A 14,474-nucleotide genomic window follows, 5' to 3' on the forward strand; every position below is an offset into this window, starting at 1 on the left:
AATACAAGGCCTCAAGCTGGACCACGTCTGTCTCATTGAAGCACGAAGAGTTTCATGTTACAGCAACCTGTTAACAGAAACTGTTTTTATATACTGTGAATATTGATCCTGGGACATCAGTGCTAGTTTTATTATCATGGATGAAGCTTTCATATTATTTTCTGATGCAAAAAAAAAAGCTGAAACGAACATTGCAGTTGTCTCAAAGTAGCTGACACGTCTTCTATAAACCAAAATTCACGTTATTCAGCTTTTGTTCACCAGCGTGGGCTTGTGATTTGAATCATACCTTTAATTAGTGTATAAATGTGGTATGAGGGCAAGATAGGACACCAGACCGTCCAAGTTTGATAGTAGTATGGCTGCAGTAGGACTGTTGTAAAAGAGTGCCCCCAAGTGTTGATGCAAAAACATCAATATGTGGCGCCATCTATACAGATATTAGTTTACAGCATGTTTTACAGTCATTCAGTACCAAATCAACTAAACCACATATGCCTTACGGTGCTACACCTCTCATTTGACCAGTGTGGTCCCAATATTAATCAATAAGTAATAATCTTGAAAAAAGGGGCTGTATCTTGTATGCACTCATAGAGGTTAATATTATCCAGTCCTTTTCACAGTTTGAGCTGTCACACAAACTGTGGTTCTACGTCTAAAGCACTTAAATCACACATGCTTTTTCATATCTATGTCATACAACCAGCAGTGGTGCTACTGATCCAATTTACAGGTCAGATTATTGTGTTTTCACTATTTTCAGCTGGTCTCTGATCATCCTGTATTCTTTTCCAGCTTTGTGGACATTTTCAAATCAGATTGTTCAATTCTGATGGCAACTTGTAATCCGTAACTTTGATATTTTCTGCATGAAGTGGAGCCATGATGCAGATACACAAAACTGAGAAGGATCTGGTGTGTAAGGGTAATTTTAGGTGTGCTATAGTTAATCCAATCAAGCTGAGCTCGCAGGTGTACTCAGTTTAGTTTTGAACAACCATATCTTTCCTTTCATGCACATCAGCATATACAGATACATTCACTTTGGTTAAATTGAGTGTCTACTTTGGGACATGAATTTTTAATGTAGTCTTAGTAAAATAACATATGTTTGATTGTTTAAACAAGAAAATCTTCTAACTGCTTACAAATAGCCCATATCATTGATGTTAGTCTTACTTCTGTTGTATTATTTGAATTTACAGGTCTAAAAAGAAATTAAGACTTAACATTTTAATGTAAATCTCCTTTTATCAATTTGTTTAGTTATGCTAATATTTTCATTTTGCTTGATATTGACAGTCGTGACCTAATTGTCCTGGAGGATTAAATAATCGTAATTGTTTTGATAGTCTCAATCCGTTTTAATCTTTAATATCATCAACAATGTCACGGTATAATTATCCACATCCGAGAGTGGATTGTGCAGATCTGCAGTACCACAGATAAATAATAGGGGGCAACACTTTACAATCCATACAGACCTCACAGAACTTGCGAGAAGAAAATCCCGTGTTGCTTTTTGATTGGCTCCCTGTTGAAAACCCACCTCCCTTCGGCCAATCAAATTGGAAAAACACTGGTGTACGTGACTGCGTTGCTAGGTAAGTAAAACAAAAACAACTGCATTTGTGTCAGTGTTTCAAGCTTGGGTACGAGACACAGTCAGTGGCGTTGCTGTGAGTTATTTGAAAGTAGCGGAGGTAAAGTTTAATGTTTTCTACGTCGTTATTGTTGGGATTTAGTCATTTTGATCGACTTAACTGACGTACACCGAGTCTGCTGATCGTTTGATGTTATATTTTACTAACGTTTGGATTTCCTAGAAGATACGTTGCGAGTTAGAAATTAAATTTAAAACGTGACGTATTTTGCAGTGATGGTTCAAATAAATATTGAGATGAATTTTTAGCCTTTTACAGTCGCTGCTTCTGTTGTCAGTGACGGTTAGTGCTAACGTTAGTCTTTGTTGATCAACATTGTGACTAAATGAAAAGGGGGGGGGGTGTTGCGTTGCAGCACGTCTGGGCATTTAATCAACTGACGTCTGCATGTAACAATTTCCTATTTTTTTTCTGCAACATTGCAGGTATCCTCGGCAATTCTGTTTTTGTACGGTTCTGCTTTAAAAGCTCTTTTCTACGGTAAGACATGGCAGCTGACTGCGTGGCTTGGCTGAACGCAAACCCTGTTGGTAAGTGTAAGACACACACACACACACACACACACATATAGCGTTTAAATGCTTCATCAGCTGGATCCGGTGAGGGACTTTTTTATGTGGAAGTGGTTGATTTGCTTGTTTTCTTGCACTGGCTGCTGAACTGAGATGAAAGCGTTCTCCTCAGTTATGCTCTCTTTATTATAAATGTTCTGCTCTCAAATGCTACATACATATTTACTTACCATATATTTAAGGTTGTACTCATCTGGCTTTTTAATCCAACAGAGGCAGATGACCTCAGTGATTCCTTCATTTCTGGAGAGGAAGACAATGGAAAATTGGTGGTCTCAAATAAAAACATCAACAACGAGATCAATGGCAACTGGTTGTCTTCATCCAGCAACAGCATCCATGAGGCACGTCTCAAGGCGAAAGCCAAGCGGAGGCTGAGAAAGAACTCCTCCAGGGACTCTGGAAGGGGGGACTCTCTCAGTGACAATGGGGATGTAGTTAGAGGAAACTCTGTGGCACCCACAAGTCCCAAGAGCAAGCTGCTGGACCGAAAGTCCCGACTGGGAAAGGGCAGAGGCCTGCCAAAGAAAGGTAAGAGCACTTTGTGGGTTTTTTTTTTTTTTTTTAATCATTATTATTCATTCTTACTGCTATCAGAGAGAAGAGATGTGTCAGATTTGATCATTTTTTTAAAGGTTGGCCTGTTCTGGTTCTTTACCACAAGCAAGAATGTGTTAATGAAAGGAAAGGGATGTGGATGTTTACATGCCTGTGCTTCAAAGGGAGTACTGTCCATCATTTTGGTTCCTGCTGTTGTCATCACATGTTGGCTTTCCAGCAAGGACCCATAAACCAATTAGCCTGTAAACAAATGGCCAGTTGATCTTGAGCAGCTCACACTCTTTAAATGTGCTCCTTTCCTGTCTTGCCATCTGCTCAGCCAAGCCAAGCTTTTCTGGAAATTTCCTGATCTGGATAAAGACAAATCCTGCCAGCCTTTTTTTTTTTTTTTTTTTTTTTTTGATATTGCAGTTTACTTTTGTCAGTGATTCAAGTGCTTCAAATAACCTTGGTTATTATTTCAAGGTTTATTGAGTGTCAAGTAATTTTTCTGTTCTTGGTTTATAGTGCAGCCTCACAATCAGGATGTTTGCCATCACTTAGGGAACAATTAATTCTGATATGAACCAGTAAAAAATGTCCAACATCCTGTATAATAAGTGAGTCGCGCAGCAAGAAAACTAGGGACACAAGTTGATCTGCCAAAGAATTGTCAAGAAAGAATTGAGTTACTGTTTAACAAAGACAGCACCCTGATACTGAAATCAAAGCTAAAGTTAACTTCTTCTCAAAGAAACTCAATATGTGATCGTTCCAGCTGTAGTGTCACTATAGCTGTAACAGTCATCATTACAGATAAGTCGACAGCTTCAGTGAGCTGTAAACTAACCAGTGCAATTTCTGCTGCTGCATACTCACTTTTATCACTTATATTGTTTCTGATACTTTCAGCTCATAAAAAGATGGCCTTTAACTGCAGATGGTTCATGCTGGCTTAATCGTGAACTCCAGTAATCCCTCTATATGTGAACTTGATCACATTATGCCAGACAGGGTGGCCTGTAGGTAATATCTTTTTTTCTCCCCCAGCATGCCCAGCCAAGCTCTTCTAGAAATTAGATAAAGACAAATCCAGGTAGTCTTATAAAAGACTATAAAAAAGCAGATTACAACATATAAATGTTGTAATCTGCTTTTTTCAGTGATTACAGTGCCAATAACATTTAAGCCAACAAAGATCTTTAGTTATTTTTCAAAGGATATGGAGGGTAAAGTCATTTTTGGGTAAATTATTTTTTTCTTTGTGTTTGTGTTGTTGAAAGGAAATGATCTTGCATGCAGTGTAGAGGTACGGCTGTATTTTTACACTGTCTATCTCAGCTGATGATGCCGTCTGATATTGTGACAAGGATGTTGCAAAATGGCTCACGATTATCACACTATCCCACCTCAGATAGTTGGTCAGATTTGAGCATGTCAGCATTTTCTAATGGTTCATCTGTCTCACGCTGTACATCTTCCTTCAGTGATGTAACCAGTCCATGCCTATTTATATACTGTGTATTCCTCTAGACTGCAGTTCAGTTTAGGCACTTAACTCTTCCCATGGGCAGCAGAACTGGGGCATGTCAAGTTTATCTTGGCACAGAGTCCATTCTCTTTTCTGGTTACATAACAAAAGAGCCAGACCAGTTAAGCCCCGTAATCTTCGCTCTGAGCTCTCTTGCATTAAAACTATATTCTTGGATTGATGTTTTTGTCTATTCATTTATTTTGAAGAGGCTCTAACAGTAGATGAGCAAAGCCAGCAACTTGTTTCAATGCTGAAGCAAGACAGATTCCCACATCAAATGTGGTATGAGCTAAATATAGTGATATGTTTGCATGCAGGGTGGGACTAATGGAAGTTTTAAATCGTGTTTACGGGCAGTGTTGGTGCTGGGCTTCTTAAACTGTCGGCAGTCTGTCAGTGCTGAACTCAGACCCCTACATCTTCTGCATAGATGCAGAAGATGTAGGTTGAGCTGCATATTCAAAGCCACTACAGCGTAGCACTGTTTGTCTACAAAGGCAGGATTACATTTAGACATATGCCTTCAGGGTTTATTTTGTACCACGAGAGCCTTATACACACTCTGTGTTATATATGCAAAATGTTATGGTAGATTTGTCTGAAAATTCCCAATATAAGTGAGGAAAATGTTTAAATATGGTTGGTTATGTGGCCTGGGTAAATAAGTAGAATTCATGTGTTGCATCCTCACATCAGACAGATAATAACATGTTTGGTCCCCGGATTAGAATCTTTGTTCATTGGGAATTGGCTGGGATTACACACACTGAGATTAAAAACTGGAAAAAATAACCTTATTGTCATTAACATTAGTATTGTTATGATATTTTTCTTGGCAAGATTAATTTAAACATGTTCGATATTCTATCAAATCCATAGATTTATATCGGGTGCATGGATAGCAGCTGGTTGCATTTACAACTCAGAATTTACTCATTTATTGTTTGACTTTTAAATCTTCACTGGTGTCACAGCTGACGCCCACAACTGAGACCTAAACAATGACACGTATCACTGAACAAACATTTCGGAAAATGTCTTGAGGAAATTATGACCCGTTCAATAGCCTTCAGTACCTGTGTGCGTTTTGAAAAATCTGCTCTGATTCTTAGTAACGTGTTAAGATGTCCTCGAGTTCTCCGAAGCTGCTTGTTAGCTTTCTTCACATACTGTATATATATTTTTTTATGACAATAACAGCTCATGTTTCCGGTTACTAAGATATGTGGGATACTAAACTGACACCAGTCATGATCTTGTTCCTCCCCACTGTCTAATATCATCTTTGACTGTTGTCTGCAGGTGGGGCGGGAGGAAAAGGTGTATGGGGCAGATCTGGTGAAGTATATGGACCAGCAGTGGTGGATGAAAAAGACCCCAACTATGATGAAGATCAGGTAATGACTGTAACGCTAAGGGGAGAATGACATGATCTAAGTCTGATACAAGCCGACGCTCAGCCATGAAACAAATGCATTCTCTTTGTTTTAGATCACTAACAAGCATTTTATTATCAGCTTTTAACTTTTTTATGCTTCTCAAAGCCTGTGTTGTTACTGTGTTCTGACAGGAAAACTGTGTGTATGAGACCGTGGTCCCCCCGCTGGATGAGAGGGACTTTGAAAAGACGGTCACCCCCATAGTGCAGGAGTACTTTGAACACGGAGACACAAATGAAGTTGCTGTAAGTGCTACAAAGTGTAATTCTGTGCTGGAAACAATATGTCACTGTGTTTCTGCTTCACATCCATGAAATCTATGCCAGGCTGATGTCCTTTTCAACTTCCAGGAGCTGCTTGCAGAGCTGAATCTTGGGCCCATGCGTAGCGAGGTGCCCTCAATGGCTGTGTCCCTGGCCCTGGAGGCCAAGGCTAGCCACCGGGAGCTCACCTCCCGGCTGCTAGCTGACCTGTACAGGACTGTTCTGTCCCACAGCGACATGGAAAACTCATTTGACAAACTGCTTCGCGAGCTGCCTGATCTGGTCCTGGATACACCCAGAGCCCCTCAGGTGAGTCTCCCGAAGGTCTGGATCTCCCATTTGTGTGCTGTGTTTCTGTAAGTGCTGCATTTTAATCCTCGAATGTACTTAAACTGTAGAGAGAAATGTGTTTAAACGCACAAAAACAGAACAAAGTTTGGATTTAGTTCATGTTGCTGGACTAAGTCTCCATCGTACATTGTTTCTCATTCATCTTTTGTTTTGCTTTTGCTCACAAAGTGAAATAAAGAAATAATTCCTGTCAGTCCTGTTAAAGAACAACACAAACAACTCTTTAGACGCGGCTGCATGTTTAGTTTCTGTTAGAGGAGGTTTAACACTGTCTGTGGGTTAGCAGAGGGGAATAACGCTGTGGTTTGATGTGTTGGTTTGTGTGAGAGAGTCGGTGTGGTGTGCATGCGTAGTTGAGCTGTTTCCTTTTCAGTCTGTACAGACATGAGATCTCCAGCTATTGTCTGTCTGCACTCGTAAAATGCAAGCTCAGCAAAGGACGCTCAGAGGGCTACTGGTCGTGCTCCCCCCTCACCCCTCCTTACATCGTCTGATTCGGTCTCACTGGTCATTTATGTCCCACTCCCTCAGCTCTCAGTGGGTTTAAAGAGGCATTATGATTCTGCCCTTCCCCCCACTGCCCTCCCTCTTCCCTTTCAGTCAGTATTTCTCAGTTTCACACACACTCACTCCTTTTCTCCTCGTATGCCTGCCAGTCTAGCCACAGCGACAGGCCAGATGAGATGTAGCCCCTTGTCTGTAGAAGAACAATGAGCAGCAATGATGCCGGCTTTGTGGAGGCCAGAAGAGCAAAGCCAGCTCTTTCGTTTCCCTAAAACATGCGCTCACACTACTGTAAACAAAGACGCACGTGCCCCAGAGGCCACTGTCAGTCAACTGTTCTGTCAGTGTTTTTGTGGGACCGAGAAACCGAAAGAATAAAAACTGTTGTCGATTAATGTGTACTAGTTTTTCTGCAGGTCGTTGTTGCTTAGCTGGAACTTTACAGCAGATATAAATCACGTCGATTTACCTCATTTATAATTCAGAGGACAGAATAAGAGATCGAGGGAGGAACAAAATGACGTTTTTATTAAACTGTGCTCTGAACAAACTGTGCCTTGTAATGTTTTTGTCATTGTTTACATTTTAACCCTGATTTTTGTCTTTCAGTTGGTCGGCCAGTTCATTGCACGTGCTGTTAGTGACCAAATATTGTCCAAAAGCTACATCGAGGGCTACAAAGGCAAAGTTGACTGTGAATATGCAAGGTATGTCATTTCCTTTCTTCTTTTTTGGGTGAAGTCCTTTGACTTGTTGTTTTGTTCATGCTGTTGGCATAAAAATCTTAAAACAGCAGTGCTTGAAATCAGACTTGGGACATCATCAGATGTCACAAAACATCCTAAAAGTATATTAAAAGAACCCAGTTAAGCATTACAGGAAAATACTTCTGCATTTAATTATTTTTTTAAGAAAATGATCCAGTATTGCACATGAGTAGCAAATGTTTTTGGACCGATATCACCAAGATAAAACTTGACAAGAATAATTTTGGGAGAAAGAAAAACCCTGAATTTCTACAGAACAACCACATCCCATCTGTGAGGCGTGGTGATGGTTGTACCATGTTCTGGGCTTGTTACGTGGCTTCAGGATCTGGACGGTTTGCCATTGCTGTTGGAACAAAAAGATGGCCAAAATGGCAGCAGATAAATGCTGAATTCAAGGCTACAAAATGTCACTCTGCATATTAATTAGCATTCTCACCACAAATGTAGCTACAGTCACTTTGCCCACTTCCTTGGTCCTGTCCAAAATGTATTTTTGCATAATACAACAGCGAATTAAATAAGCAGCTGTTGATAAACTGAGTGAAAACGACAAGGAATCTAATCATCCATTAGTAAACGTTTTTATTTAAATTGATCTTTGCATCTTTCCTCCTCAGGGCAGCACTTGACCGGGCAGCCGTGTTGCTGAAGATGAGTATGGGTGGGCTTCGCATAGACAACCAGTGGGGGAGTGGAGGGGGGCAGAGACCTGTCACACAGCTCATTAAGGAGGTACATTTTTTAAGCAGAAATTAAACTATACTGGTTTTAGGCTACTTCCTTCTTTTTGTGTTTGGTATTGAAGTCGCTGTCATAAGCAGGGCTGCAATATTATTATTATTATTATTATTACACTGCTTACTCCCTGACAAGTCCAAGGATCCTTTTTTAAGTGTGTCCTCATTCCTTTGAACAAATGTCTCAGAATCCATTTACATTGCTGGAGGGTAATAATTTTCAATATGGATTCCCTGTCATGTCAGATGAACCTGCTGCTCAAGGAGTACATCCTATCTGGAGACAGCAAGGAGGCTGAGAGATGCCTTAGAGATCTAGAAGTTCCCCATTTCCACCATGAGTTTGTCTATGAGGTAAATAAATGGCTTTATTTAGAGAGGCATAAAGCATATAGCTGAAATATCAAAGTAGGTGTGGCAAACGCTCTTTTGCTACCTTAAAGGTAAAATATTAGCCTATGTTTTCAAGCCACTGAGATATCCTACCTGGTTTGAGAGTAGTTTGGCATTTTTAATACTCACTGGGGGGGCGTAAACACCAATCATGTCCTGTTGTTTAAACTGAGGCCTTATTTCAAATAACTTTTGTTTTTGTATAGAAGGCAACAACTCAAACTATATGCAAGCTGATATTAGATAATAAAGATAATAAATTCTTTGGCTTTGCATTCTAATATGAATCTGCAAAAATCTGTGTGGTTTCCCTCAGGCGATTGTGATGGTTCTGGAGTCCAAAGGGGAGAAAACATTGAAAATGGTTCTGCAGCTACTCAAGTTACTCTCTCTGTCCTCCATTATCACTGTGGACCAAATGAGAAGGGTAAGGTGCCACCTGCTGTTCACATGGAGCACTGCACCTAATTTGAGGCTTAATTTCACCAGGTTTATTTGTTTTGGTTTTTTTTCTCTTTTTTAATAGGGCTATGAAAGAGTTTACATGGACATCACTGAAATAAGCATCGATGTCCCTCGTGCATACTTAATTTTGGAGCAATTTGTAGACAAGAGCTTCAACATGGGAATCATTGGTGTGAAGTTAAGAGATCAATGTCCCTGTCGGTAAGTGCACAGATCTACCACAACGCACGCCACACATCTATGTCTGACGATGTTAATTATGTTGTTTGTGATATCTTTGACAGGAACCAGAAGCAGTTTGTCAACGAGGAAGATGCTGGTGTTGTCAAACTTGAACGATACTGATGAGGCCTTTTTGTGTCAGAATTCCTGAAAAGAAGAGGACGAAACAACTTTTCTACTTGCGTATTTTTCAACATTGTCGAGTAAAGTCTTCTCCCTTCTAATGGTACAATTCTGAAATTGAGGTGGGGTCAAGAGTAACGGCACTTTTGACTGAAACCGAAGTAGATCCCCTTTCTACAAGGTGTTTCTACACAACAATTTACATAAGCTATCCCTTAAAGTGCCACACCTCTCAGTGACAGTCATTCCATGTTGTTTTGTACAGTATTTTATGTTTTACTGCCACTCCTTTTGTGTTTTCCAAAAACAGTGTTTGTACAGAGACAACCAATTCCTGTCAAGAGCTTTATGAAAGTGCGAAAAATAAAGGGAGAATGTTTGTTTAATGCAATGCTGGCTCTTTAACTAGCTGCTGTTTTTGAATGCTGTGTTTGACTTTTTCCTTTTTACCTTCTAAAAATCACACAAATATGTCATTTTTGAGGGTATAAAGACGTGAGAAGAGTAGAAAAGAAGTACCAGTTAGATTAATTCCTAAAATGGTATAAAGATTGTTTATTTTTGTATTTGGGGAACAAAATACACAAGTATTGCTCCATGATTGTTCATTAAATCACTATTAAATAAGAGTGTTTTTTTGAGTATCAATATTAAAACACAGGACACAGATCGTGGACTAAGTAAGTTTTGAGAGGAGGCTATTACCAGAATCTTTGTGTTATACACCAAATGCTAGCTTTAATAACAAAGGTCCAATTAACAAGCAGCTGATCATACTAACCAACAGGACCTGTCACAGATGTAATATTCATCAGCGACATGCTGTAGATCATGAACAAACTAAAGAAAAGCTAGACCTTTCAGAGTTAACCTCACTCCCTCTGCTTCCTTAGTTCTTCTGCCCTGAAGCTAAATAACAGTAACTTTATGACTTTCTACCTATATGTCCAAACAAAAACTTTCTTGTCAGTACGTGAAACACTGAACATGTCTCTACATAAAAACTTTATCTTGCTTCAAATCACTTGGCATCTACTGCATTTGCTCCTTTGCTGCCAGTTCCTGCTGTTTGACAGCCTCTTGAGCCTCCATCTGCATCTTCTCCAGCTTTTCGAGGGTGACTGATTTGAGTGGGAGCAACTTTGGCTTACATAAAATCATGGTAGGGACATCTTCCAAGGAAAGCTGTCCTGTGAATGTTGCCAACACAAACGAAAAAGAGATGTTAGAATTCTGCAACATACCAAAGCTCAACTGCAAAGATAATGAAAGACTCTGCTCGATTGGTCAAATTTTCACAGGTTCAACAGCAAGAGGATCCACAGTTAATTCTCATCAGCATACAGTGGGGATTTTTATAAATGTGGTAGTCAGGCCCTGAACTCCTTGCCAACACAACTACCTGATTAAATAATTATTACAGACCAACTATGGTACTGCCCAAAATTACATAATTATCTCAATTGCAACCAAGTCAATGGTTTAGTGCTCTAAAACAGACTGTAGATGAGGAGTATGGAGCATCATTTGACTAATTGCGCAAGCTTTAGCGAATTTCTCAACAGTTCACATGTTGTATTGAGCTCCACAAACAATATTTTGTAACTGCTGAGATACAAACCTTGTTTAGGCAAAACTTCTCTGAAAACTGACTTGACCTCTGGCATTGTGTATTTCGGGTGCGTGCTGAAAGGTAAGCAAACCGTTTTTACATTAAAACATTTACAAAATAATCTTACATAGATTAACTAACACAAAGTATGAAGGACAAAAGGGCTTAGGAAGACGACTCAAACGTTGTATTGTTGTTGCTGCTAAAAACAAATGGCAGTAGGTATTTTCCACTTGATAATGAAGACTGATCTGACTCATGAGTCCGTCAGCAGCATTTCTCCGGTCACAGAGGATGACATACAATTAAAAACGATGATTTATCTGTCACTTTAGCTGTCACGAGGCGTTTTGTGAATTTAGCTACAGAAATAACTTGCTGACGCTCGCTGATTCATTTTAATATTATCTTACATTATGTCAACATTACACATAACAAAACAATTCGAGCGCAAGATAGCTGTGTTGTCTCAGCGTTTACGTTCTTAACTTTCCAAATATGTATCTTTTTAACCACAGAAGTCAAACATTCAACTTAGTTGTTGTGCTAGCAAACATTAGCAGCAACTGGTTAGCACGTTAGCTAGCTACGTAGGCCCGGCAAAATATACGGTGTTTCCTTTAAAGGAGTCACCAGCAAAGTTTATTAAGCCTCCTCTCTCAGTGCTCAGCAGTATATTTCCGTTGTCACGTGACAAAACATATCAAATATATTCGCAAAGAATATAAATTTGACCTTTTGTCAATCCCACCTTCAGTACCAGGTAACGATTATAATGGTTGTCAGGCCAACGCGTCCGCAAATCACGTGACCTTCTTCTGTGTTTATTCCGCATGGCGCGGGGCTTTACTGACACATAGAGGCCGAAAATGTTCATCATGCATACATAGTTGTAATATTGTACGTTTTTCGGTTTGTGTATTCTCACATTTATAATACTCCCATTTAAAATCACCTGATATTATTTACTATCGTTGGGAGCTTTTAATTAGCATGTTTTAACAGTAATTTCCCAGTGGAATTATTGTTACATGAATATATGTAATATATTTGCAATTTTAGTTTTTATATGGGAAATTCTTGATAGAGGAAAGTAACTGCATCTACTGAAATGCATGTTCTTTAAGTATTTCCTTTTTACATTACTGTACAATTCTATTTGAATACTTATCAGAGGAATACATTGTAGTATACAGATGCAGTGACAATGACTTTGTTCAGGGCAAATTCTTCACCACGCTATAGTTGCACACTTGAGATCAAAATACTGGAAAGCTAGCCAACAGAGACGTTAATTTGCCTATATGACTGTTACTGAAGAGCCAAAGATGGATGGTCCAGTGCAGCATATATGTTTCTTGCTATTGGACTCAGTTAAAAAATGTATTGGATAAATACATTTACAAACTCAAAGTCTTAGAAAATTTAATTATGTCGGAACTATTTAATGTAGTGGTAATTACTATGCAATATCTTTGGTTATGTTATCTCTTCATAGGAGACTCTCTTATGTTTTAAACTTCAAGTATGTGCTCGCCAGTTCATGAATTTATCCTTGGTGATCTCTAAAAATAATCCTAATCTTGTAGCTTTCAAAAAAGCGTGTGTGTTATTTTTTTTATTTTTTTATCCTGGACCTTGAGTTTGTCACAAACTCCTTAAATACATTTTTGAAAGCTACAAACTAATACAATAAAGCATAAATAAATTCAATCCAACAGTATACATTTCTCTGAAATATGTGATTTTCCATTATAAGCGTGTTTATCTTTGGTTCTTTATCTATTTTAGATCCAATACTCAGAGTCAGAATTTCAGCATCCTTGTATTGATACTTTTATTCAACAACAAGATCTGAATTCTTCCTCCAACTCTGCCAACAACCTTCTCCCCCTTCGCCATAACACATTTAAGCACATTTAGTTTTTCCTTTTGTTCCTCTACTTTCGTCTTTAGTTTTTTTGCTTTATATCCCTGCTGTATGTATTTTTGTGTGTATATGTTCACTCATATGTAGATGTGCAGCTTTTAATACTCTGGGGAGTTTTACACTTTCTCTTGCCATAAAGGAAAGAGTCTCTCTGTTCAACAAATACATCACCATTATACTATGACTGTCTGAGGTCACCAATTTGTAAGTCAGTTTCAGTTCAGCTGGACTTTTCAAGCCCAAACTGATTCTTAATCATATGCAAAAGTATTTTTGGACTTTGCTGGATGGGAAAAATGTGTGTATTTGGCACAAATGATTTTAATTATCCAATGATCCATTTTATGGAAACTTGAAAGCTCTAGTAGGCATAACACTCAAGATGACTTTACAGCCAAAGAGGAAACACCTTGTGTCCAAAAGTCACACTTTATAAGTGAAAAATATTACTTCACCCCAGTGAAATACTCACTTAAATGTCAAATGACTCAAAACTGAGGCCGTACTGTAACTGCATTTCTCCCAAGTTGAACAGTTGAGTATTTGTTCTCATAATTAAAAGCTAACAGCTTAGATTTACTACACAGAGGCGCCACAGAAGGACCTCAGAGGAACAAAAATCATTACTTTTTTTGTTTGTGTATTTTTGATGAGTCCACCTCAGAATGAAGGATACCAGTTTGGCACAGATTTCTGGAGAGATGTTCTGCTATCGCTCTGTGAGTCTTTTTTAAAAAAAGCTGCTTTTGTTCAGTTGCTACAGAGTTTCTGATGCTCAGCCTTTCTCCCAAAAACACACCAGAGATGTTCTGCTGGATTCATTTCAGACACTATACTTGGCCTGGTCAAAGTGTTATACTTTTCACTCTTTCCTACTTTAGAATTTTTTTTTCTGTCCCCCCCCCCCCCCTTTTTGTGAGCAGCGTTCTTTGAAATGTCAAAATGCTGGAATCAGACTGGGCAGATATTTTCAGCTGGTATTCTAGTGAATCTACAAGCATTAGCGGTTTCTTTTACATTTTTGTACTCTTGCATTGCCGTATCATAACTCAGTATGGAAGCCCATGCCAGGTTCAGACCAAGCATGTTCAAGCCCATCTGAAATTAAAAGAAAAAAAACTCTGACCTAAAAACATGCTTTGGCTCTTCGTCTTTTCATGTTCTTCAGCAAATTGTAATCTTGAAGTTTTGTAGCAAAGGGTAAGTAGGGTTTTTATCTTGAACGTCATAAATAGTGATTAGTGCTGCAATATACTGATTTCACTGATAAGTCTGAACCATTTGCCTGTCTGTTTGTCAGTGCAGGATTGTGCAAGTAGCACACTGTCTGTGATACTATTTCAGTAGGACAG

General features: G+C 38.9%; 1 protein-coding gene across 2 annotated transcripts; it reads left to right on the forward strand.

Annotated features, from left to right (window-relative positions):
• Positions 1–1,638: 1,638 nt before the first annotated feature.
• pdcd4b (programmed cell death 4b) lies at positions 1,639–10,209 on the forward strand. Of its 2 annotated transcripts, none has more exons than XM_072384514.1 (12): positions 1,639–1,706; positions 2,093–2,197; positions 2,453–2,770; positions 5,616–5,710; positions 5,884–5,997; positions 6,103–6,324; positions 7,480–7,577; positions 8,258–8,372; positions 8,624–8,731; positions 9,087–9,197; positions 9,297–9,436; positions 9,520–10,209. In XM_072384514.1, the coding sequence occupies exons 2-12, from the start codon at positions 2,155–2,157 to the stop codon at positions 9,578–9,580; spliced, it is 1,425 nt and encodes a 474-aa protein (XP_072240615.1). In that variant the 5' UTR covers positions 1,639–1,706; positions 2,093–2,154; the 3' UTR covers positions 9,581–10,209. The 2 variants fall into 2 exon arrangements, with proteins under 2 accessions (XP_072240615.1, XP_072240616.1); XM_072384515.1 differs by having other exon boundaries at positions 1,651–1,682.
• The last annotated feature ends 4,265 nt before the right edge of the window (positions 10,210–14,474 follow it).

Source organism: Leuresthes tenuis, unplaced genomic scaffold (genome assembly GCF_036924035.1).
Source record: "Leuresthes tenuis unplaced genomic scaffold, fLeuTen1.0.hap1 SCAF_4, whole genome shotgun sequence".
Classification (NCBI taxonomy): domain Eukaryota; kingdom Metazoa; phylum Chordata; class Actinopteri; order Atheriniformes; family Atherinopsidae; genus Leuresthes; species Leuresthes tenuis.